Consider the following 26,787-nt stretch of genomic DNA (forward strand, 5'->3'; position numbering starts at 1 on the left):
ACAGACAGAGATATTAGGGAATTGCTAGTTGAGCAGGTGCAAGGCTTCAGATATAGAGCAGTATATGGGGCACTATGGGCCCTGCTGACAGATCCCAGCTGGTATGGATAGTGCAGGGTCTGCAGTCCTTCCCTTGCCTGGTCCTGGCCCCCAGGGGCCCCTGCCCTGCGGATATTTCAGGACAGCCTCTGGGTCATCACTGTCCCTATGTGACTTCTCTTCCTACCATTCATTACACTGCTCCAGGGTTAACCCCTTGTGTGCCCGGTCCCTGCATCCTCCACTCCGCAGGCAGTTTCCCCGTGGCCGGTGGCTGCCTGATAACAAGTGATCGTCCTTCAGGATGAGCCGCCCTGCCCCCACCATGATAAATCCCTTATTGCCTTCTCTATGTCATCCGCACTGGCTCTTTAAGTGCAATCTGCTGAGCGGCCACCAGAGGCGCTGTAGATCCTGAAAGTGGAGCTCGAATCTTCTAAGGAGGCAGCAGAGATTAACAGGTACCTGGGGGCTCCTGGAACACGGGGGGCAGCATGGGAGGCTGGTATGATCTGCAATGCAAGCCTGCTCAATGGGGGGTACTGGACAAATGGCTGTGCAGAAGGAAGGGAAGGTAAGGAGGAGAGGGGAGCTCACTGCATGCATCATCCATCCGGCATCACATAATGATGCCAGGGCAATGTCACATCCTGCATGCAGGCTCCAACATCCTGAGCACAGCAGGGTATGTAGGGTATCAGATGCAGATTGCACAGATGCCAGGCTAATGGGCAATGCCACATTCTGCAGCCAGGCTGCAGCGTAATAGAAGAGCATCCTCCATGCAGCATCCTGCATCCCTGCCATATTCCAGTACCCAGCGTTGTGCCAAGCTGCTGGGCAATGTCACATCCTGCATCGCTGCTATATACAGGTAGCCAGCATTTTGCCAGGTTATGGGCAATGTCACATTCTGCATTCAGGCTTTATAGGGTGCAACAGAGCAGACTACAAGCTCCTGCATCATATGGGATCACATCCTGCATGTAGGCTCCAAGGGGAGGACAGCATCCTGCATGCAGGGCGATAGGACAGGCTACAAGCGAAGAAGATGAGATAGGAGCAGCCAGCATCCTGGAAACAGCACGGGGTATGTAGCTTCCTACATCATCCAGAGGGCACTAATGTCAGGCTATGAGCAATGCCACATCCTGCATCCTGGTAGCATAGAGTGATAGTGGGCCATCCCCCATGCAGCATCCTGTTTTTAGCATGCAGGTACATAATGCCATGCAGTGTAGTATCTTGCACCCAAACTTTGTCAGGCTAATGGGGAATTTTGCATCCCTGCTATCTAGGGGTGCCCAGCATCATGTCAGGCATTTGGGCAATGTCACATCCTGCATCTCTGGTGTATAGGGGTGCCCAGCATCATGTCAGGCATTTGGTCAATGTCACATCCTTCATCCCTGCTATCTAGGGGTGCCCAGCATCATGTCAGGCATTTGGCCAATGTCACATCCTGCATCTCTGGTGTATAGGGGTGCCCAGCATCATGTCAGGCATTTGGTCAATGTCACATCCTTCATCCCTGCTATCTAGGGGTGCCCAGCATCATGTCAGGCATTTGGGCAATGTCACATCCTTCATCCCTGCTATCTAGGGGTGCCCAGCATCATGTCAGGCATTTGGGCAATGTCACATCCTGCATCCATGCTATCTAGGGGTGCCCAGCATCATTCCAGGCATTTGGGCAATGTCACTTCCTCAATCCATGCTATCTAGTGGTGCCCAGCATCATACCAGGAATTTGGGCAATGTCACATCCTCCATCCCTGGTGTCTAGGGGTGCCCAGCATCATGCCAGGCATTTGGGCAATGTCACATCCTGTGTCTCTGGTGTCTAGGGGCTCCCAGCATCATGTCAGGCATTTGGCCAATGTCACATCCTTCATCCCTGCTATCTAGTGGTGCCCAGCATCATGCCAGGCATTTGGACAATGTCACATCCTCAGTCCATGCTATCGAGGGGTGCCCAGCATCATACCAGGCATTTGAGCAATGTCACATCCTCCATCCCTGGTGTCTAGGGGTGCCCAGCATCATACCAGGCATTTGAGCAATGTCACATCCTCCATCCCTGGTGTCTAGGGGTGCCCAGCATCATGCCAGGCATTTGGTCAATGTGACATCCTTCATCCCTGCTATCTAGGGGTGCCCAGCATCATGTCAGGCATTTGGGCAATGTCACATCCTGCATCCATGCTATCTAGGGGTGCCCAGCATCATTCCAGGCATTTGGGCAATGTCACATCCTGCATCCATGCTATCTAGTGGTGCCCAGCATCATACCAGGAATTTGGGCAATGTCACATCCTCCATCCCTGGTGTCTAGGGGTGCCCAGCATCATGCCAGGCATTTGGGCAATGTCACATCCTGCATCTCTGGTGTCTAGGGGCTCCCAGCATCATGTCAGGCATTTGGTCAATGTCACATCCTGCATCTCTGGTGTCTAGCGGTGCCCAGCATCATGTCAGGCATTTGGTCAATGTCACATCCTTCAACCCTGCTATCTAGTGGTGCCCAGCATCATGCCAGGCATTTGGACAATGTCACATCCTCAGTCCATGCTATCGAGGGGTGCCCAGCATCATACCAGGCATTTGAGCAATGTCACATCCTCCATCCCTGGTGTCTAGGGGTGCCCAGCATTATGCCAGGCATTTGGTCAATGTCACATCATGCATCCCTGGTGTCCAGGGGTGCCCAGCATCATGCCAGGCATTTGGACAATGTCACATCCTGCATCCATGCTATCTAGGGGTGCCCAGCATCATGCCAGGCATTTGGACAATGTCACATCCTCAGTCCATGCTATCGAGGGGTGCCCAGCATCATGGCAGGCATTTGGGCAATGTCACATCCACCATCCCTGGTGTCTAGGGGTGCCCAGCATAATGTCAGGTAATTGGGCAATGTCACATCCACCATCCCTGCTATCTAGAAGTGCCCAGCATCATGTCAGGCATTTGGCCAATGTCACATCCTGCATCTCTGGTGTCTAGCGGTGCCCAGCATCATGTCAGGCATTTGGTCAATGTCACATCCTTCAACCCTGCTATCTAGTGGTGCCCAGCATCATGCCAGGCATTTGGACAATGTCACATCCTCAGTCCATGCTATCGAGGGGTGCCCAGCATCATACCAGGCATTTGAGCAATGTCACATCCTCCATCCCTGGTGTCTAGGGGTGCCCAGCATTATGCCAGGCATTTGGTCAATGTCACATCATGCATCCCTGGTGTCCAGGGGTGCCCAGCATCATGCCAGGCATTTGGACAATGTCACATCCTGCATCCATGCTATCTAGGGGTGCCCAGCATCATGCCAGGCATTTGGACAATGTCACATCCTCAGTCCATGCTATCGAGGGGTGCCCAGCATCATGGCAGGCATTTGGGCAATGTCACATCCACCATCCCTGGTGTCTAGGGGTGCCCAGCATAATGTCAGGTAATTGGGCAATGTCACATCCACCATCCCTGCTATCTAGAAGTGCCCAGCATCATGTCAGGCATTTGGTCAATGTCACATCCTTCATCCCTGCTATCTAGGGGTGCCCAGCATCATGCCAGGCATTTGGACAATGTCACATCCTCCATCCCTGGTGTCTAGGGGTGCCCAGCATCATGACAGGCATTTGGTCAATGGCACATCATGCATCCCTACTATCTAGAGGTGCCCAGCATCATGGCAGGCATTTGGGCAATGTCACATCCTCCATCCCTGGTGTCTAGCGATGCCCAGCATCATGTCACGCATTTGGGCAATGTCACATCCTGCATCCCTGCTATCTAGGGGTGCCCAGCATCATACCAGGCATTTGAGCAATGTCACATCCTCCATCCCTGGTGTCTAAGGGTGCCCAGCATCATGTCAGGCATTTGGACAATGTCACATCCTGCATCCATGCTATCTAGGGGTGCCCAGCATCATGCCAGGCATTTGGACAATGTCACATCCTCAGTCCATGCTATCGAGGGGTGCCCAGCATCATGTCAGGTAATTGGCCAATGTCACATCCACCATCCCTGCTATCTAGAAGTGCCCAGCATCATGTCAGGCATTTCGGCAATGTCACATCCTCCATCCCTGCTATCTAGGGGTGCCCAGCATCATGCCAGGCATTTGGGCAATGTCACATCCACCATCCCTGCTATCTAGAGGTGCCCAGCATCATGGCAGGCATTTAGGCAATGTCACATCCACCATCCCTGGTGTCTAGGGGTGCCCAGCATCATGTCAGGCATTTGGACAATGTCACATCCTGCATCCATGCTATCTAGGGGTGCCCAGCATCATGCCAGGCATTTGGACAATGTCACATCCTCAGTCCATGCTATCTAGGGGTGCCCAGCATCATGTCAGGTAATTGGCCAATGTCACATCCACCATCCCTGCTATCTAGAAGTGCCCAGCATCATGTCAGGCATTTCGGCAATGTCACATCCTCCATCCCTGCTATCTAGGGGTGCCCAGCATCATGCCAGGCATTTGGGCAATGTCACATCCACCATCCCTGCTATCTAGAGGTGCCCAGCATCATGGCAGGCATTTAGGCAATGTCACATCCACCATCCCTGGTGTCTAGGGGTGCCCAGCATCATGTCAGGCATTTGGGCAATGTCACATCCTCCATCCCTGCTATATAGGGGTGCCCAGCATCATGCCACTCTATTTGGGCAATATCACATCCTGTTCCCTGCTCTCTAGGGGTGCCCAGCTTCATGCCAGGCATTTGGTCAATGTCACATCATGCATCCCTGCTATCTAGAGGTGCCCAGCATCATGGCAGGCATTTGGGCAATGTCACATCCACCATCCCTGGTGTCTAGGGGTGCCCAGCATCATGTCAGGCATTTGGGCAATGTCACATCCTGCATCCCTGCTATCTAGGGGTGCCCAGCATCATGCCAGGCTATTTGGGCAATGTCACAACCTCCATCCCTGGTGTCTAGGGGCGCCCAGCATCATGTCAGGCATTTGGCCAATGTCACATCCTGCATCTCTGGTGTCTAGGAGCTCCCAGCATCATGTCAGGCATTTGGGCAATGTCACATCCGACATCCCTGGTGTCTAGGGGTGCCCAGCATCATGTCAGGCATTTGGACAATGTCACAACCTCCATCCCTGGTGTCTAGGGGCGCCCAGCATCGTGTCAGGCATTTGGCCAATGTCACATCCTGCATCTATGGTGTATAGGGGTGCCCAGCATCATGTCAGGCATTTGGGCAATGTCACATCCTGCATCCATGCTATCTAGTGGTGCCCAGCATCATACCAGGAATTTGGGCAATGTCACATCCTCCATCCCTGGTGTCTAGGGGTGCCCAGCATCATGCCAGGCATTTGGTCAATGTCACATCATGCATCCCTGGTGTCCAGGGGTGCCCAGCATCATGCCAGGCATTTGGACAATGTCACATCCTCAGTCCATGCTATCGAGGGGTGCCCAGCATCATGGCAGGCATTTGGGCAATGTCACATCCACCATCCCTGGTGTATAGGGGTGCCCAGCATAATGTCAGGTAATTGGGCAATGTCACATCCACCATCCCTGCTATCTAGGGGTGCCCAGCATCATGCCAGGCATATGGACAATGTCACATCCTCAGTCCATGCTATCGAGGGTGCCCAGCATCATACCAGGCTTTTGAGCAATGTCACATCCTCCATCCCTGGTGTCTAGGGGTGCCCAGCATCATGACAGGCATTTGGTCAAAGGCACATCATGCATCCCTGCTATCTAGAGGTGCCCAGCATCATGACAGGCACTTGGGCAATGTCACATCCTCCATCCCTGCTATCTAGGGTGCCCAGCATCATGACAGGCTATTTGGGGAATGTCACATCCACCATCCCTGGTGTCTAGGGGCTCCCAGCATCATGTCAGACATTTGGCCAATGTCACATCCTGCATCTCTGGTGTCTAGCGGTGCCCAGCTTCATGCCAGGCATTTGGTCAATGTCACATCATGCATCCCTGCTATCTAGAGGTGCCCAGCATCATGTCAGGCATTTGGGCAATGTCACATCCACCATCCCTGGTGTCTAGGGGTGCCCAGCATCATGTCAGGCATTTGGGCAATGTCACATCCTGCATCCCTGCTATCTAGGGGTGCCCAGCATCATGCCAGGCATTTGGACAATGTCACATCCTCAGCCAATGCTATCTAGGGGTGACCAGCATCATGCCAGGCTATTTGGGCAATGTCACAACTTCCATCCCTGGTGTCTAGGGGAGCCCAGCATCATGTCAGGCATTTGGCCAATGTCACATCCTGCATCTCTGGTGTCTAGCGGTGCCCAGCATCATGTCAGGCATTTGGTCAATGTCACATCCTTCATCCCTGCTATCTAGGGGTGCCCAGCATCATGTCAGTCATTTAGGCAATGTCACATCATGCATCCCTGCTATCTAGAGGTGCCCAGCATCATGGCAGGCATTTGGGCAATGTCACATCCACCATCCCTGGTGTCTAGGGGTGCCCAGCATCATGTCAGGCATTTGGGCAATGTCACATCCTGCATCCCTGCTATCTAGGGGTGCCCAGCATCATGCCAGGCTATTTGGGCAATGTCACAACCTCCATCCCTGGTGTCTAGGGGCGCCCAGCATCATGTCAGGCATTTGGCCAATGTCACATCCTGCATCTCTGGTGTCTAGGAGCTCCCAGCATCATGTCAGGCATTTGGGCAATGTCACATCCGACATCCCTGGTGTCTAGGGGTGCCCAGCATCATGTCAGGCATTTGGACAATGTCACAACCTCCATCCCTGGTGTCTAGGGGCGCCCAGCATCGTGTCAGGCATTTGGCCAATGTCACATCCTGCATCTATGGTGTATAGGGGTGCCCAGCATCATGTCAGGCATTTGGGCAATGTCACATCCTGCATCCATGCTATCTAGTGGTGCCCAGCATCATACCAGGAATTTGGGCAATGTCACATCCTCCATCCCTGGTGTCTAGGGGTGCCCAGCATCATGCCAGGCATTTGGTCAATGTCACATCATGCATCCCTGGTGTCCAGGGGTGCCCAGCATCATGCCAGGCATTTGGACAATGTCACATCCTCAGTCCATGCTATCGAGGGGTGCCCAGCATCATGGCAGGCATTTGGGCAATGTCACATCCACCATCCCTGGTGTATAGGGGTGCCCAGCATAATGTCAGGTAATTGGGCAATGTCACATCCACCATCCCTGCTATCTAGGGGTGCCCAGCATCATGCCAGGCATATGGACAATGTCACATCCTCAGTCCATGCTATCGAGGGTGCCCAGCATCATACCAGGCTTTTGAGCAATGTCACATCCTCCATCCCTGGTGTCTAGGGGTGCCCAGCATCATGACAGGCATTTGGTCAAAGGCACATCATGCATCCCTGCTATCTAGAGGTGCCCAGCATCATGACAGGCACTTGGGCAATGTCACATCCTCCATCCCTGCTATCTAGGGTGCCCAGCATCATGACAGGCTATTTGGGGAATGTCACATCCACCATCCCTGGTGTCTAGGGGCTCCCAGCATCATGTCAGACATTTGGCCAATGTCACATCCTGCATCTCTGGTGTCTAGCGGTGCCCAGCTTCATGCCAGGCATTTGGTCAATGTCACATCATGCATCCCTGCTATCTAGAGGTGCCCAGCATCATGTCAGGCATTTGGGCAATGTCACATCCACCATCCCTGGTGTCTAGGGGTGCCCAGCATCATGTCAGGCATTTGGGCAATGTCACATCCTGCATCCCTGCTATCTAGGGGTGCCCAGCATCATGCCAGGCATTTGGACAATGTCACATCCTCAGCCAATGCTATCTAGGGGTGACCAGCATCATGCCAGGCTATTTGGGCAATGTCACAACTTCCATCCCTGGTGTCTAGGGGAGCCCAGCATCATGTCAGGCATTTGGCCAATGTCACATCCTGCATCTCTGGTGTCTAGCGGTGCCCAGCATCATGTCAGGCATTTGGTCAATGTCACATCCTTCATCCCTGCTATCTAGGGGTGCCCAGCATCATGTCAGTCATTTAGGCAATGTCACATCCTCAGTCCATGCTATCGAGGGGTGACCAGCATCATGTCAGGCATTTGGACAATGTCACATCCTCAGTCCATGCTATCTAGGGGTGCCCAGCATCATGCCAGGCTATTTGGCCAATGTCACATCCACCATCCCTGCTATCTAGAGGTTCCCAGCATCATGGCAGGCATTTAGGCAATGTCACATCCACCATCCCTGGTGTCTAGGGGTGCACAGCATCATGTCAGGCATTTGGGCAATGTCACATCCTCCATCCCTGGTGTCTAGGGGTGCCCAGCATCATGCCACGCTATTTGGGCAATCTCACATCCTGCATCCCTGCTATCTAGGGGTGCCCAGCTTCATGCCAGGCATTTGGTCAATGTCACATCATGCATCCCTGCTATCTAGAGGTGCCCAGCATCATGTCAGGCATTTGGGCAATGTCACATCCTCCATCCCTGGTGTCTAGGGGTGCCCAGCATCATGCCACGCTATTTGGGCAATCTCACATCCTGCATCCCTGCTATCTAGGGGTGCCCAGCATCATGTCAGGCATTTGGGCAATGTCACATCCTGCATCCCTGCTATCTACGGGTGCCCAGCATCATGCCAGGCTATTTGGGCAATGTCACAACCTCCATCCCTGGTGTCTAGGGGCGCCCACCCAGCATCATGTCAGGCATTTGGCCAATGTCACATCCTGCATCTCTGGTGTCTAGCGGTGCCCAGCATCATGTCAGGCATTTGGTCAATGTCACATCCTTCATCCCTGCTATCTAGGGGTGCCCAGCATCATGTCAGGCATTTGGGCAATGTCACATCCTGCATCCCTGCTATCTAGGGGTGCCCAGCATCATTCCAGGCATTTGGGCAATGTCACATCCTCAATCCATGCTATCTAGTTGTGCCCAGCATCATACCAGGAATTTGGGCAATGTCACATCCTCCATCCCTGGTGTCTAGGGGCTCCCAGCATCATGTCAGGCATTTGGCCAATGTCACATCCTGCATCTCTGGTGTCTAGCGGTGCCCAGCATCATGTCAGGCATTTGAGCAATGTCACATACTCCATCCCTGGTGTCTAGGGGTGCCCAGCATCATGCCAGGCATTTGGTCAATGTCACATCCTTCATCCCTGCTATCTAGGGGTGCCCAGCATCATGTCAGGCATTTGGGCAATGTCACATCCTGCATCCATGCTATCTAGGGGTGCCCAGCATCATGCCAGGCATTTGGGCAATGTCACATCCTGTGTCTCTGGAGTCTAGGGGCTCCCAGCATCATGTCAGGCATTTGGCCAATGTCACATCCTGCATCTCTGGTGTCTAGCGGTGCCCAGCATCATGTCAGGCATTTGGTCAATGTCACATCCTTCATCCCTGCTATCTAGTGGTGCCCAGCATCATGCCAGGCATTTGGACAATGTCACATCCTCAGTCCATGCTATCGAGGGGTGCCCAGCATCATACCAGGCATTTGAGCAATGTCACATCCTCCATCCCTGGTGTCTAGGGGTGCCCAGCATTATGCCAGGCATTTGGTCAATGTCACATCATGCATCCCTGGTGTCCAGGGGTGCCCAGCATCATGCCAGGCATTTGGACAATGTCACATCCTGCATCCATGCTATCTAGGGGTGTCCAGCATCATGCCAGGCATTTGGACAATGTCACATCCTCAGTCCATGCTATCGAGGGGTGCCCAGCATCATGGCAGGCATTTGGGCAATGTCACATCCACCATCCCTGGTGTCTAGGGGTGCCCAGCATAATGTCAGGTAATTGGGCAATGTCACATCCACCATCCCTGCTATCTAGAAGTGCCCAGCATCATGTCAGGCATTTGGTCAATGTCACATCCTTCATCCCTGCTATCTAGGGGTGCCCAGCATCATGCCAGGCATTTGGACAATGTCACATCCTCCATCCCTGGTGTCTAGGGGTGCCCAGCATCATGACAGGCATTTGGTCAAAGGCACATCATGCATCCCTGCTATCTAGAGGTGCCCAGCATCATGACAGGCACTTGGGCAATGTCACATCCTCCATCCCTGCTATCTAGGGTGCCCAGCATCATGACAGGCTATTTGGGGAATGTCACATCCACCATCCCTGGTGTCTAGGGGCTCCCAGCATCATGTCAGACATTTGGCCAATGTCACATCCTGCATCTCTGGTGTCTAGCGGTGCCCAGCTTCATGCCAGGCATTTGGTCAATGTCACATCATGCATCCCTGCTATCTAGAGGTGCCCAACATCATGTCAGGCATTTGGGCAATGTCACATCCACCATCCCTGGTGTCTAGGGGTGCCCAGCATCATGTCAGGCATTTGGGCAATGTCACATCCTGCATCCCTGCTATCTAGGGGTGCCCAGCATCATGCCAGGCATTTGGACAATGTCACATCCTCAGCCAATGCTATCTAGGGGTGACCAGCATCATGCCAGGCTATTTGGGCAATGTCACAACCTCCATCCCTGGTGTCTAGGGGCTCCCAGCATCATGTCAGGCATTTGGCCAATGTCACATCCTGCATCTCTGGTGTCTAGCGGTGCCCAGCATCATGTCAGGCATTTGGTCAATGTCACATCCTTCATCCCTGCTATCTAGGGGTGCCCAGCATCATGCCAGGCTATTTGGCCAATGTCACATCCACCATCCCTGCTATCTAGAGGTGCCCAGCATCATGGCAGGCATTTAGGCAATGTCACATCCACCATCCCTGGTGTCTAGGGGTGCCCAGCATCATGTCAGGCATTTGGGCAATGTCACATCCTCCATCCCTGGTGTCTAGGGGTGCCCAGCATCATGCCACGCTATTTGGGCAATCTCACATCCTGCATCCCTGCTATCTAGGGGTGCCCAGCATCATGTCAGGCATTTGGGCAATGTCACATCCTGCATCCCTGCTATCTACGGGTGCCCAGCATCATGCCAGGCTATTTGGGCAATGTCACAACCTCCATCCCTGGTGTCTAGGGGCGCCCACCCAGCATCATGTCAGGCATTTGGCCAATGTCACATCCTGCATCTCTGGTGTCTAGCGGTGCCCAGCATCATGTCAGGCATTTGGTCAATGTCACATCCTTCATCCCTGCTATCTAGGGGTGCCCAGCATCATGCCAGGCATTTGGACAATGTCACATCCTGCATCCATGCTATCTAGGGGGTGCCCAGCATCATGACAGGCATTACATCCTCAGTCCATGCTAGTGAGGGGTGCCCTGCATCATTCCAGGCATTTGGGCAATGTCACATCCTGCATCTCTGGTGTCTAGGGGTTCCCAGCATCATGTCAGGCATTTGGGCAATGTCACATCCTCCATCCCTGCTATCTAGGGGTGCCCAGCATCATGCCAGGCATTTGAGCAATGTCACATCCTCCATCCCTGGTGTATAGGGGTGCCCAGCATCATGTCAGGCATTTGGTCAATGTCACATCATGCATCCCTGCTATCTAGAGGTGCCCAGCATCATGTCAGGCATTTGGGCAATATCACATCCTGCATCCCTGCTGTCTAGGGGTGCCCAGCATCATGCCATGCTATTTGGGCAATGGCACATCCACCATCCCTGGTGTCTAGAGCTACCCAGCATCATGACAGGCTATTTGGGCAATGTCACATCCACCATCCCTGGGGTCTAGAGGTGCCCAGCATCATGTCAGGCATTTGGGCAATGTCACATCCACCATCCCTGGTGTCTAGAGCTACCCAGCATCATGACAGGCTATTTGGGCAATGTCACATCCACCATCCCTAGTGTCTAGGGGTGCCCAGCATCATGCCATGCTATTTGGGCAATGTCACATCCACCATCCCTGGTGTCTAGAGCTACCCAGCATCATGTCAGGCATTTAGGCAATGTCACATCCACCATCCCTGGTGTCTAGGGGTGCCCAGCATCATGTCAGGCATTTGGGCAATGTCACATCCTCCATCCCTGGTGTCTAGGGGTGCCCAGCATCATGCCACGCTATTTGGGCAATCTCACATCCTGCATCCTTGCTATCTAGGGGTGCCCAGCTTCATGCCAGGCATTTGGTCAATGTCACATCATGCATCCCTGCTATCTAGAGGTGCCCAGCATCATGTCAGGCATTTGGGCAATGTCACATCCTCCATCCCTGGTGTCTAGGGGTGCCCAGCATCATGTCAGGCATTTGGGCAATGTCACATCCTGCATCCCTGCTATCTAGGGGTGCCCAGCATCATGTCAGGCATTTGGGCAATGTCACATCCTGCATCCCTGCTATCTACGGGTGCCCAGCATCATGCCAGGCTATTTGGGCAATGTCACAACCTCCATCCCTGGTGTCTAGGGGCGCCCACCCAGCATCATGTCAGGCATTTGGCCAATGTCACATCCTGCATCTCTGGTGTCTAGCGGTGCCCAGCATCATGTCAGGCATTTGGTCAATGTCACATCCTTCATCCCTGCTATCTAGGGGTGCCCAGCATCATGCCAGGCATTTGGACAATGTCACATCCTGCATCCATGCTATCTAGGGGGTGCCCAGCATCATGACAGGCATTACATCCTCAGTCCATGCTATTGAGGGGTGCCCAGCATCATACCAGGCATTTGGGCAATGTCACATCCTGCATCTCTGGTGTCTAGGGGTGCCCAGCATCATGCCAGGCATTTGAGCAATGTCACATCCTCCATCCCTGGTGTATAGGGGTGCCCAGCATCATGTCAGGCATTTGGTCAATGTCACATCATGCATCCCTGCTATCTAGAGGTGCCCAGCATCATGTCAGGCATTTGGGCAATATCACATCCTGCATCCCTGCTGTCTAGGGGCACCCAGCATCATGCCATGCTATTTGGGCAATGTCACATCCACCATCCCTAGTGTCTAGGGGTGCCCAGCATCATGTCAGGCATTTGGGCAATGTCACATCCTGCATCCCTGCTATCTAGGGGTGCCCAGCATCATGCCATGCTATTTGGGCAATGTCACATCCACCATCCCTGGTGTCTAGAGCTACCCAGCATCATGACAGGCTATTTGGGCAATGTCACATCCACCATCCCTGGGGTCTAGAGGTGCCCAGCATCATGTCAGGCATTTGGGCAATGTCACATCCACCATCCCTGGTGTCTAGAGCTACCCAGCATCATGACAGGCTATTTGGGCAATGTCACATCCACCATCCCTAGTGTCTAGGGGTGCCCAGCATCATGCCATGCTATTTGGGCAATGTCACATCCACCATCCCTGGTGTCTAGAGCTACCCAGCATCATGTCAGGCATTTGGGCAATGTCACATCCACCATCCCTGCTATCTAGAGGTGCCCAGCATCATGTCAGGCATTTGGGCAATGTCACATCCACCATCCCTGGTGTCTAGGGGTGCCCAGCATCATGTCAGGCATTTGGGCAATGTCACATCCTGCATCCCTGCTATCTAGGGGTGCCCAGCATCATGCCATGCTATTTGGGCAATGTCACATCCACCATCCCTGGGGTCTAGAGGTGCCCAGCATCATGACAGGCTATTTTGGCAATGTCACATTCTGCATGTAGGCTTTATAAGGTGGTACAGAGCAGTCTACAAGCCTTTGGCAACATGTAGGATCATTTTGTTTAGATCTCAGGCTTCTTCTGAGAAATGTCACATCGTCAATGCGTGCTGCAGGAGGAGGACAGCATCCTGCATCCAGGGTGACAGGACAGGCTGCAAGCTGTCAGCATTATATAGGAGATGATATAGGAGTAGCCAGCATTCTGGACACAGCACAGGGTATGTAGCACCCAGGCACTGATGCCAGGCTTTTGGGCAATGCCACATCCTGCTTGCAGACTGAATAGAGCAGGGGGCATGTAGCATCCTTCATACACCCTACGTCATCCAGGGGGTTCTGTTGCCAGGCAATGCTTGTAAGAGATGTAGCATCCTGAACACAGTATATTGGTGTATCCTTTATGTAGTGTATTAGAGCAGGGGGCACTGATGTCATCCCCTGAGTTCCTTTCATGCAGTCTACACAGGGTCTTCATCCGAGCTACACTGTATCACCGCATCCGTGATTCCTGGGTACCACACACCATCCCTCCTGCCACGTCCAGGGAAGGGGGCTAGCTGACATGGGAGTAAGGCTGCCTAATGATCTTGTTACAACTGCAGACCCCGAGGCTGTGGATCTGTCAGATCACATGAGGGAGACGCCGGGATGTGTATCTGATCCATCCTGTGGTGTGTGCAGCCATATTTAATGACCTCATCTGTCTACATGTCATTCACTGCAATGGTGCATGGGATGTTGTCTGTATTCTGGGTTGTATCTGTGTGCAGATAGCGATGTGCAGCCGGATTCATCATCTGGCACTATATAATGAAGCTGAGAATATTCGCATTAGCTTTGCATCCTCATAATCATATACAATGTTACTGCACATATGGATAAGTATAAGGTCATTCTTATCTGCGCTGGCCCTTTAAGACTTCTTACATAACGTAGAGCATAGTTTTAAATTTTATTCAACCTGCTGAAATATTGGGGGTTGTATCCTTAGTGGTGCTGGATCGTAGTCGCTTTTCATTGTATGACGGTATTTGCTATGAATTAAAAGGTTGTATGATCATCATCGAAAACCATTATTATAATAATGTAATATTTGCTTCATGATAATTAAGACTAAAATACATTAATCTTCGTTAATGACCATGCACCTAGCGATAATCATAAATGATGTTACAAGCCGCTTTACACGATTGTATGGAATGTGACACACTGGGCTGTATATAAACCACATCAGAGTGGGCCCCCAACACTGGTGATGCACGTGACGGAGGCACACCTTCATTATAGTGGGCACGAATATTACTGCCATACAGTGACCGTATGTATAGTGATAGATACCAGTCATGCAGATTGTATGAGACTTTGGTATGTATGTACATATATAGTGCCTTGAAAAAGTCTTCATACCTCATGAACTTTATCATATTTTTTCACATTACTGTTGCAAGTCTTCTGGGGTCTGTCTCTACCAGCTTTGCACATCTAGAGGTGACATTTTTGCCCACTATTCTTGGCACACTCACTCTAGCTCAGTGAGATTGGATGGAGACATCTGTAAACAGTAAATTTCAAGTTTTGCCGGAGATACTTGATGGAATTTTGGTCTAGCCTGTGACTGAGCCATTCACACACATGAATATGCTTTGATCTTAACTGTCCATTGTAGCTCTGGCACTATGTTTAGGATCTCCCAGTATGTAACTGCATCTATCTTCCCATTAACTCTGACCACCTTCCCTGCCTCTGCTGAAAAACTCCCCCACAGCATGATGCTGCCACCATCATGTGTGACGGTGGGAATGGTGTTTTCAGGGTTAGTTTTCCACCACATATAGTATTTTGCATTCAGCCCCAAAAGTTATACTTTGTTTTGATCTGACCAGAGCCCCTTCTTCCACTTGGTTGCTGTTTCCCCTACATGGCATGTAGAAGATCCTGGAGGAAAAACTGTTAGAGGCTGCAATAGACTTGAGAATGTGGTGTAGATTAACCGTTCAGCAGGACATCGACCCTAAACAGCTAGAGCTACAATGGATGGTTCATCGGGGATGTCAAACTCAAATAAACCTTAGGCCAAATTTAAACATTTGGAAAAATTCGCTGGCCAACCTTGATATTTATTAAAAACTTATCGACAATTGAGGACTTTTTTTCCTTATCATCAAATATAATGATGAACCTTTTCATATGGAAACAAACTTAAAGGGGTTGTTCCAAGAAAGAAGTACATTTTAAATAATAGATCTTAGATTTAGGGCTCATACTCACTTGTGAGAGACTCGCACGATTCTCGCGCGAATCTCTCGCATGAAAACCTGGCACTGCCGCCGGCACTCGGACCGGAGCGTAAGGCTACATGTATTTCTATGCAGCCGCACGCTCCAGTCCCAGTGCCAGGTTTTCATGCGAAAGACTCGCACGAGAATCGTGCGAGTCTCTCACAAGTGAGTATGTGCCCTAAAACTAAGCTCCACAATTGGATGTGTTAATAAAAATATTCCTGTCATGTGTAATGGATGTGTACAGCCATGCAGGAACACGGTCGTTGATATTACAGAGGGAGGGGGAAAAAAGGAACGGAAAAAGGGGTGAGGGATAGGATCAATTGGTAAGGAGTAGTAAAGTATGGTGGTAACATGTATGGATGTTTGTAAGAAACTGCTAAGAGGGGGGTACAGGAAAGGATAAGGTGGTTATGTAGCCAGAGCTATTAACTCCTGTTCAAATGACTGACGTAAGGGTCAAGAGGTTGGAGTGGTGGGACTAAAGACCTAGAAATGAAGATGAGATCGAAGCCAGAATAAAGTAGGTAAAAATGTGTAAAAAAAATTGTACGATTACTAGGAACCTGTGCTATGCATAGATCAAGATATGGCGATGTATTAGAAGGTGAGGGGATATGTATGGGTAATGGGAGATGAGACCAGTAATGAGGAAGAATGCTGATATGTAGGCATGAAGTGAAAGGATAGGCAGTACGTAGGGTAGGCAGAATGGTGAAAATGGCATGTTGTCAGGCTTAGCTTATAGTGAAAGTTTGGATAAGATCAATGCTGTGGCTTAGTGATGGTGGAATAGTAAGCAAGAGGAGATAGAGAAATATTCAGAATTGAGAGTCCTCAGTGGTTGATACTTTTTAATGGCTAACAGAAAAGATGGTAACAAATTGCAAGCTTTCGAGACTCACGCAATTTGTTACCATCTTTTCAGTTAGCCATTAAAAGATATCAACCAATGAGGATTCTAAATATTTCTCTATCAACTGGCTAACACGGTAGAAAGATCTATATCTTTCCTGTATCAAGAGGAGATAGGCATAACATTGCCTGGCAGAATTGGTATAACAGGAGGTAGTCAAAATGGAGGCTTACCTATAGAAAGAGCCGGAAGGGGGGTTAGTGGATGCGGCACTGAGCAGGCCGTGGGAAGGAATGTGGGAAGCCAAGCACATATTTGTGAACCTGGAAGTGCTCATGGTGCACCATCATCAAAGAAGTGACGAGAGGTGTTGGAGGTGTGTGCGGGGAGGGGATGGGTGCTCCGCATCATTGGTGAGCACGTGGTGAAGGGCACAACGATAGTGTCAATGGCAGATGGTGAAAGAGTAAGAGGACATGGAGAATGTATTTCTAGTATTGCTCTGTCTACCAGCGGGCCAGCTGTAGTAGACTGGGTATTTTCTCGTGGGCTAAATATAACACTGAGGGACAGACTTGACCCATGGGCCTGAGTTTGACTTGTATGGTTTGGATCAGTGTTTCCTGAACCCTGGTCCTCACGGCCCCCAACACATAATGTTTTCAGGAGCTCCTTAGTATTGCACAGGTGAGAGAACCTGTGGCAGTTTCTGATACCTTAATAATAATGCCATCACCTGTGTAATACCAAGGAAATCCTGAAAATATGTCGTGTTGGGGGCCGTGAGGATCTGTGGCAAGACTTGAAAATTTGCTGTTCACAGACGTTTCCATCCAATCTTACTGAGCTAGGTCGGGTGTGCAAAGAAGAATGGGCAAAAATGTCACTTCTAGATGTGCAAAGCTGGTAGAGACAGACCCCAAAAGACTTACAGCAGTAATTGCAGTGAAAGGTGGTCCGACAAAGTATTGACTCAGAGGGACTGAATAAAAACGCACTTCACAATTTTTATATTTATATTTTTAAAATATGTTGAAGACCTTGTATCATTTCCTTTACACTTCACAATTACTTGATACTATGTGCTGGTATATCACATAAAATCCCAATAAAATACTGTATATTTAAGTTTGCAAGTGTAATGTTAACAAATGGGGAGAAGTTCACGGGTTATGAATACTTTTTCAAGGCACTGAATATATGGGACTTGCAGGTGGCGTCCTTTCAATTTTCCGTTCTTTTATGAAAGTTTGCAAAACAGAAACATCTGATTTCTCACATTTCCATCTATTCCCAACCTTCACAAACTCCCCATCCTGCTGATACCCCAAGATTGAGCCCATTCTGTTGTACAGTTACCTAAATACTGTATTTTAGATATATTGGTGTAATGGTAATGCCCCCTTAGTTCCTCCTAGACAATAATAATGTCCCATATTTGCTCTTTTTGAAGGCTATAATTCCCACCTTATAAAGTAATAATGCCTTGAGTGCCCCCTTATAAAGTAGTAATGTTGAGGGTGCCACCTTATAAAGTAATAATGCCCTGAGTGCCCACATATAAAGTAGTAATGTTGAGGGTGCCACCTTATAAAGTAATAATGCTGTTGTGAGTTCATTTTCTCCTTCGTCACTGGGGTCTGGTGAACTCCCTATTCTGGTGAAGGAAGGTAGTGAGCCTGATTATCAGGCACCTGAGTCTAATGAGGATGACTGGCTGAGTGGAGTCACGGACTGGATATAAGGCTGCCGACGCCCTTCTGCCCTGCGGGTGACTTCTCTGTGGACTTCTAGGACACCAGTCTGATTCCTGCTCCTCTCAAGCTAAGTTTTCTGTTTTGCCTGTTAAGCTTTTGGGTTTGTTTTTTGTTTTCCTTGCTTTTCTGTATTCTGCCATTCCCTGCTGGGGTGAGCTGAACCTCGTTTTGCCTGTAGCTCTGTCTTCAGTATATTCCTGAGTACTGACATAGCTTTTTGAAGCCTAGCGTCTTCAGGTCCTTTTTCACTGTCAGTCTGTTGGCTCTTATTTTCATAGGGTTTTTCACGGATTGCAGACAGCAGCCTTCCTGTCCTTTTCTGTCTAGTTAGCTTGGGCCCCTCTTTGCTCAGTCTATCTTTCTGTCTGTGTTAGTATTTTCATCTTGCTTCACCGTCATTATATGTTGGGGGCTGCCTATTGCTTTGGGGTCTGCTCTGGGGCAGTTTAGATTTCCCCTTTCTTTCTTTAGGCCTATTTAATTCTCCGGCTGTGATCGAGGGGTCTAGGGCATCGTAGGAACCCCCCACGGCTACTGCTAGTTGTGTTGATAGGTTCAGGGGTCTGCAATCCGATAGCTGCCAACTTCTCTGGTTTTCTGGACTTAGCTAGCATTTCTGTTTTTTGCCTCCTACGGTGACTCAATCATAACATAATGCCCTGAGTGCCCCCATATAAAGTAGTAATACTGGCTCCACGTCCCAAACGAGCTCAACGGCCGAGTCTTCCACTCTGCAGCCATGCATTGGGAAGCAATGTGTGGGTGGTCCTTTCTGCCATCCCTGATGCTACTGCCTCTTGTTAGGTATTTATTCTAGACAAAGAAGTGTGTGGTAGAAGCTCTAGACGGCCATGTGAGGTGAGCCCGAGAGTAGACAGAACAACCTTTCACATCATTTCTTTCATTTTTGTATCAGCTGTGTAGAGATAACAGCTAGAATCTGATTGGTTGCTGAAGGCAGTAGGGACAGTGGGAAAATGAATGCACTAGGTACATACTGTCATTGCAATGTATGCCAGACAGCATGCGTTTCTTGTATGGGTGCCAATGCATCCCATATGCCACTGTATTGTGCACGTGCCATACGTTGGGCATATGGCGTATATGCAGAGCCTACAAACCCAAACATGGGATGAGACAATTAGAAGGTTTCTGCTTCTCTCAGCAGAATTACAGAGAAATAAATTCCAGCTGTCAGCGGTGTCAGATAATCCTACTCTGGCCTTTCCCTCTGTGTATCCATTAATAATCATGGACGTGGTAGACGCCAATCCCAAGAGCTCGTTAGGCTGGTTACATGTGGCGGATAATAATTACATGAACGTTACATCCTGACCTGATGTAGAAACGTAAATCTCCACTACCAGGAAACGCATCGACATACCGCGCCAATCCTACAATATTCATGCCTGATAGCTGCCTCTGCCCTGCGCCCCAAATTTAGGACTCCCCCCACAATATGCCACCTTATTAAAAATTCCTGGTTTACACGAGCAGCCATCTTCAGGCCTGAGCGATACATCATCTTTGCTCATTTATGTTTTCCTCCTTTTCTTCCACGAGCCATACATTTTTAGTATTTGTCTATGGTCATAGCTGTATGAGGATGTGTTTTTTGGCTAGACAATATGTAGAGCTGAATGGCAGCATTCATTGTACTGAAAAATGGGGGGAAAAAATTCCAAATGTGCTGTAGCTGTACCTTTTATTCACACCCTTTCTGGGTGCATATGCAGTTTTGATTACCTTTTATTGCATCTCTGGTGTTTTGTTTTTGTTATCTTTTTTTTTTTTTTACATTTTAGTGTTTAGATTATAGAACAAATATTTAAATACTTTACTAGTTTAGGCAATCAAAAACTAGGCAGTATGGTATTTTTTTTTTATTTGCTTTTCAGCTTTAAGGAAAAGGGTAGTAATTTAAATTTTATATATATGGTATATTTTGGGGATTTTCTTACATTTTTCTAAGTAGTTAACTTTTGTAATCCGTTTCCTGGGATCTGGGATGTTCTAACATTGCAGAAATGGGTGTCTTGCAATGGGGCTCTATCTTTGTTCTTATCCTTGCTAAATATGCACTTTTTTTATCTTTTACTATTTGCGATTTACATGGGTGTTAGGGAGGCACCAACCAGCCACTTTGCCTGGTGCTGGGTTATTTATATAAAGGGCGAGGGAGTACCCTGAACCTTTTGTCCTGGTAATGGAAAGGCTAGGTACAGCTGTGATGTTAGATCATAGCAGCAGATCCCCGTATGTGCCCTCCATCCTGCACGGGCATGGGAAAATACCACTTTGCTAATTCATTTAAAGGGTAGCACTTATAGGAATCAATCTTGGGCTTTGTGGAATTACAGACACATTTTTTGCTGCCTGTTGTGGTTACGAATTGGAATTTGATGTGAAGGACGGGTGACACACTCTAGAGGTTGACATGGCTGTCACACACCCTATAAATTTACTAGAGTCACACATTGCTAGACAAAACCTAGGCTACTAGAACACGCCTTCCAGCTAAGAAGTGGGGCTAATGGAGCAAAGACTTATTCTAACTCTTGGATGTATTGTTGGGATTGTCAGTGAAGACACTGTTTGTACTTTGGGAAAATGCCACTGGTCTCCTGAATCTGAAATTGTTCTTCTTTTGTTCCTGTACCTCTCCATACCTGAGATATGACCCCTTCTTCACTGTACATATATCTTGTCTTGTTAGTCAAGGGGGCATGATCCTCGGCTCTTCTCTGTGGGCACATTCATGAGGACCGCACCCTGTGGCCAACAAGACTAGATTTATATACAGGTGAGAAAAGACCAGATCTTAGGAACAGAGAGGCCTAAGAAGAAAAGGAAAGCAGCACCAATTTCAGGAGATCAGAGGTGTTCATAGTAATTGACAAGTCCCCTTTGAAAAGCAGTACCTTGTTTCTGTAGCATGCCCTTAAGATACCAGACATTGAGATAGTTTCATTTCTGCCACTGTAGCAGCCCTTTGGAAATCCATTTTTAATCAGGTTCCAGGGATATGTCATATGTATATTTTTTGATCAATGCAAATTATTACAGTATCTGACATTTGTGTGACAGAGATGACATTTGTTTTTCCACCCACAGGTCACATGGTTGAGATGAGGTGAAGACACATCACTACACGGCCAAGCTACTTTAAGATGACACGAACCGACCCGCCTGACATACTCTTGTCTACAGTTTATCAAGACATAAAGTTGAAGCTGAACCCAGATTCTCCCATCCCCTGCTCAACTGCGCAATGTGACAGCTCCATGTCTAGCCACAGAGACATCAGCCAACCACCGTTCAACAAGAGGCACTGCCGTAGCTTTGACTTCCTCGAATCCTTAGACGACCAGGTAACCAATCCACCAGTCATGGAGAACCCTCATCGAGGAGGACACAGGCGTGCCGGAACCCCAGAACCATCATCTCAGCCTGTGGTGAGGAGGTCTGCCAGGACAGAGACTCAATATACATCTCAAGGAATGGACACTGCCAAGGAAGCATCCAAAGAACAACGCAGGCGACCGAGGTCAAAGAGCGCACCTCGGGTCAAAACCACCTTCACATCTGTCCCCATACAGATGTCTTCTTCACAGTCTCCTCCTCCTACGTCGAGAAGAGGTAGAGAGGTCACCAGGGCTTCTCGGGAGACTCAGAAATCAGTGGCTTCCCCAAAAAGAGAGGTCACCTACGCACCAACAAAGGTACTAATGAATGAGGTTCACCCTATAAAATTGCAGCCACAACGCAACAATGCCAGTCGTATCTCGCCCTTGTGTGTCAGCAACAATTGCATGGAGGACCCTCATGGTGGAAAACCTATCGCCAGTCCTCATGTGCGCTGTCGGGTAGACATAAAGCCTGATGATGCTGTAATTCAGCATGCTGCCAACACCTCTTCTAAACCGTGCCAGACTTGGGGTGATGCACAACACTGTACAAGGCAGCCGGGCACCCCAAGGAGCTTAGCCGTGCCAAACGCAAGACTTATGTCCGTGTCTCGTACGCCCACACCCAGCGATTCCTACAGTGTTGACCCACGGATGACTCATTATGCTTGTACCCCAGCAGGAGAGATGTATGCACAAGATGTGCGAGGTATTGCTTACCAAAGTGTTGCTTCACCAAGGGACTTCACACAGTACACCACTAGGGACTGCGGGCAGTATATCAGCCCAACTATGCCCACTGCATTCTACTATGCTGATGATGATGCCAACTTCAGCCAAACCATACCAGTCAAGAGTAGGGGCTATTATCCCCGCCCATATCCCGATCCTGGTGTTCCTGCTCACACATATTATGCCGATGAGAACCCACCCAGGACTTATTACATTGAGGACCCTAGATCTTATCCTATTCAGGAGGCCCCAATAAGGACGTTTTACGGTGAAGATCCCCGTTATTACCCTCCTCGTAGTGCCCCTACGAAAAGCCTTTATGCTGATGACCCAAGATCTTACCCAATTCAGAGTTCATCATCCAAGCTCTACTTCACTGAGGACATTGCAAAGTATTCTGAAAGAGAGGCTTTATCACGAACATACCCCTATCCGAGGAACACGCAGCCCTTGCAGTTCAGTGAGTGGTACTATCCAGATCAGAGTCCCATACCTTACCAAACAATACAGATGCCTACTTTTCCCACGCACACGACTGGGAGGGAGGCAATGCTTTCTTCCTGGCATGCATCATATAGTATGAACCAGCAGAGACTTGGGACTGACTCCAGAAATTATTCTCGGTCTTGGGATAACATATTGAACACAAGCGGACGCAAGGAGGACCCATTATCACGAGGGCGTAGCTATGAAAACCTGTTGTGCCGCGAGCGACGTGCCTTATCTCCAGATGACAGACGTCAACCTGTCGTTGTTAATCTTTCTTGTTCTCCCAAGCGCTATGCTGCCCTCTCGCTCTCGGAGAACTCAATTGTAGAAAAGGTGCATACAGATGGGGGTAGTGGGAGGTACACAATGGGACGTTCATGGTTTGTCACTCCAGAAATCACCATAACAGACAATGATTTACGAGCAAACGGAGTAGGAAGGAGCGAGCGGCGTTCTGCCAGCTGGGATGTGATCGATTCTGGAGTCTCACCACCTGCTTACCCAGCACATGCCTCCTATGCTACCAAAGAAAAGTTGCCAAGCCGGTCCTCAAGGCACCGTAGCTTGGAGCAGCTTGATGAACTCATCGCAGATCTGGTCATAGATTATAAGCCGCCATCGAGTCGTCGACCCAGTGAGGCCGATGCCCTGGCCGATCAGTTGAGGAAATTAATTAAGGAAGATATGATAGGGATACCAAGGAAGTCCGAGGCATATGGACAGATGGCTCACTTGTTACAAAACCGACCTCTCAAGGAACAGCCAACTCCTACATTCCCCGAATTTCAAAGAGGTCAAAGGAGGGGGCCGTTCCCTGAGGTGCCAGTGACAAGTCCCCATAAACCCTTAGAGGACTGTTCTCCAGACCTGAGCGCTGATGAAGATGACCTACTCACCTGCTCTAATGCCAAGTGCAGACGCACAGAGACAATGTTCAATGCCTGCCTGTACTTCAAGTCCTGCCATAGTTGCTACACGTATTACTGTTCCCGTAATTGTCGACGGGAAGACTGGGACATACACAAGGAGAGCTGCATCTATGGCAGGATGGGCAGCGTCTGTCGCCACGTACTTAAATTTTGCAGAGAGAACACTGAGGTGCACAAAGCCTTCTCTAGAATCGCCAAGGTGGGTTATTTGTCCCGCGGGAGAGGGGTGCTCTTCTTGGGTTTCCCTAACCCGGGATCTGCGGATAATTTCCTGCAGCTCGGTCTGGAGGGCCTGCTCATGTCTCCCACTTATTTGTCTCTAAGGGAGCTTGAGAGCTACTCAGACAATCTTGGAGAACACGCCAAGGAGCTTCAGATAGCAGGCAACCAGTATGACCCTGAGGAATGTTTCCTGTTGAATGTAACTGTGGCGGTGGGACAAAGCGGGCCTGATCGACTTTCTGCCAGAGCCCACCACATCCCTACCGTCCGCAAGTATGCCAAAATAGCCTTAGCCTCTTCTAGTCCCGAAAGAAAAATCACAAAAAAGGAAAAAGACATGGAGACCCTCATTCTTACCCCCCCACCGGGCACTGCTGACCTGGATAAGGATGGAGAAGAAGGGAGAAAGGCCAGGGAGGTTTGCTTTATACATATCCAGAGGGAGTTACGGATCAGGGGGGTCTTCCTTCGACATGAGTACCCTAAGATCTACCAGCAACTTTGTGAGTTTGTGGAGAATAATAAGAGGTTCACCCCCACCACAATTTACCCCATTGATCGAAGGACTGGAAAACAGTTCATGTGCATGATTATGGCAGCTTCGGAGCCCAGGACTCTTGATTGGGTGGCCAGTCCTAACCTCTTGGATGATATCATGTGACAACACTCCCAAGACTAAAAAAAAAAACCCAAAAACGACACCACGTTTTGTAGTCTACGTATTCTTTTGTATCAGGAGTCATCCCCCGAAACAGCCCTTTGGGCAAGAGATGGATACGCAGAGGTCTGACACTTTAAATAAATAGGTTGGCAGAGGGGAAGCATAACCCCAAGAGCGTGAACGATCAACCTATGGCTCTCCAGCTGTTGTGAAAGCACAACTCCCTGGCTGTCGGGGAATGGTGGGAATTGTAGTCTCATAACAACTGAGGAGCCACAGGTGGCAGAGCAGTGCCCAAGAGTAGGCTTACAATGTGATCAATGCAGTGTAATGGGAGTTGAGGAATCTCTTATGTACCAAAGGGCGGTATTCTGGAAGAGCGGTGGCTTTTTCTAGAGAATTACTACATAGTTTATTTTATAGTAAGACAATAGCGTAGATTGCTATTTATAAGATATATATATATATATATATATATTGGCTGTTTCCACCCTGATGCCTGGTGCTGATATGAAAGCAATGAGTTACTTTTTTTGAATTTATCATGCAGAATTGTGGGTTCCGGGATTCAACGTTTGTATATGCACACTGATGCTGCTCGCCCACACGGTTACTCATTATTGCCACATGCACCGACGTTATTACATAGAATCTAAATTTCACATTTGGTCACTATAGAGCCTGAACTGAGCTTCACTTTAAATGGACTTCAAAAGGAGAGTAGGAAATCCAGCAATGAAAAAATATATAAAACATCACATTTATTGTGCAACTTAAAACAGTGTTTCAGTAAAATTGTAATGTAATCCACTTAGGACGTCAGACTAAACATTTTTGCCCAAAGCCTTATTCATTATCAATAAGTCTTTGCGCGAAACGCGTAGGTCTGACGTCCTCTGTGGATTAGATTGTATTTGTACGGAAACACTGTTTTAAGTTGCACAATAAATGTGACGTTTCATATATTCTTTTATCGCTGGATTTCCTACTCTCCTTTTGAAGTTATTATGGAGCCTTAACTCTGGCGTTTCCATGCGAAAACACCTGGTTCTGACAACAGGTGTATCGGCAACTGGTGGGCTGACTCTTCTTTCTCCCCCTCTCTATGTATTTTTATTACAGTTTAAAGGGAGGGTTGGTTTTAGGACATATTATGTGACCATGTAATGTGGGACAATATTCCCTCTACCTTTTACTACTGCTGTAAAGATACTTAAAGGGGATGTCCAGTATAAGAAAAAATATGGCTGCCTCCTAAAATGTGTCATAGAGATGACTCCACCATACTACAAGTTGCGTGCTTGCTGAAGGTCCCCGCCACCGACATCTTGGTACTCCTGTATAGCTCGGCCACAAGCTGGACTTCATAAAAGTCTGTGATTATTAATATAATCTGCAATAGTGAGCTATTAAAAATAAAATAGAATAGATATTAAAAAGAATGAAAAAAAAAACATAAAAAAATCACCTAACGTCTCCCCAGAAAAAAAAGTGTATACTACTGCATCAATAATAGTCCGCTCTATGAAAATAAAAAATGATGTAATCTGTACAAGCAAACGCTGTGAATAAAACAAATATCGAATCCATAAAATTGCCTTTTTGCATCGCTGCACCCCCTACCTTCTTCCCAAAGTACAATAAATGCAATCAACACATCATATGTGCTGAAAAATGTTGCCAATAAAAACTAAAGCCCTCGCACATCTTCGTCGACGGAAAAATAAAATAAAAAAGTTATGGGTTTAAAAAAATGGCAATGTAAACCACTTTTTTTTCTTACAAATTTCAGAACTTTTTAAGCCACCAAAATAGTAAAAACCTATATGAGTTTGGTATCGTCATAATT

At 48.7% G+C, this 26,787-nt stretch overlaps 1 protein-coding gene across 1 annotated transcript; it reads left to right on the forward strand.

The window, feature by feature from the left end:
• Positions 1 to 408: 408 nt before the first annotated feature.
• On the forward strand, positions 409 to 25,672 carry AJM1 (apical junction component 1 homolog). The gene is made up of 2 exons (XM_073556018.1): positions 409 to 500; positions 21,613 to 25,672. The coding sequence occupies exon 2, from the start codon at positions 21,669 to 21,671 to the stop codon at positions 24,936 to 24,938; it is 3,270 nt and encodes a 1,089-aa protein (XP_073412119.1). The 5' UTR covers positions 409 to 500; positions 21,613 to 21,668; the 3' UTR covers positions 24,939 to 25,672.
• The last annotated feature ends 1,115 nt before the right edge of the window (positions 25,673 to 26,787 follow it).

The sequence above is a fragment of the Dendrobates tinctorius genome, unplaced genomic scaffold (assembly GCF_039654945.1).
Source record: "Dendrobates tinctorius isolate UK_male_01 unplaced genomic scaffold, ASM3965494v1 ptg000231l, whole genome shotgun sequence".
Classification (NCBI taxonomy): Eukaryota; Metazoa; Chordata; class Amphibia; order Anura; family Dendrobatidae; genus Dendrobates; species Dendrobates tinctorius.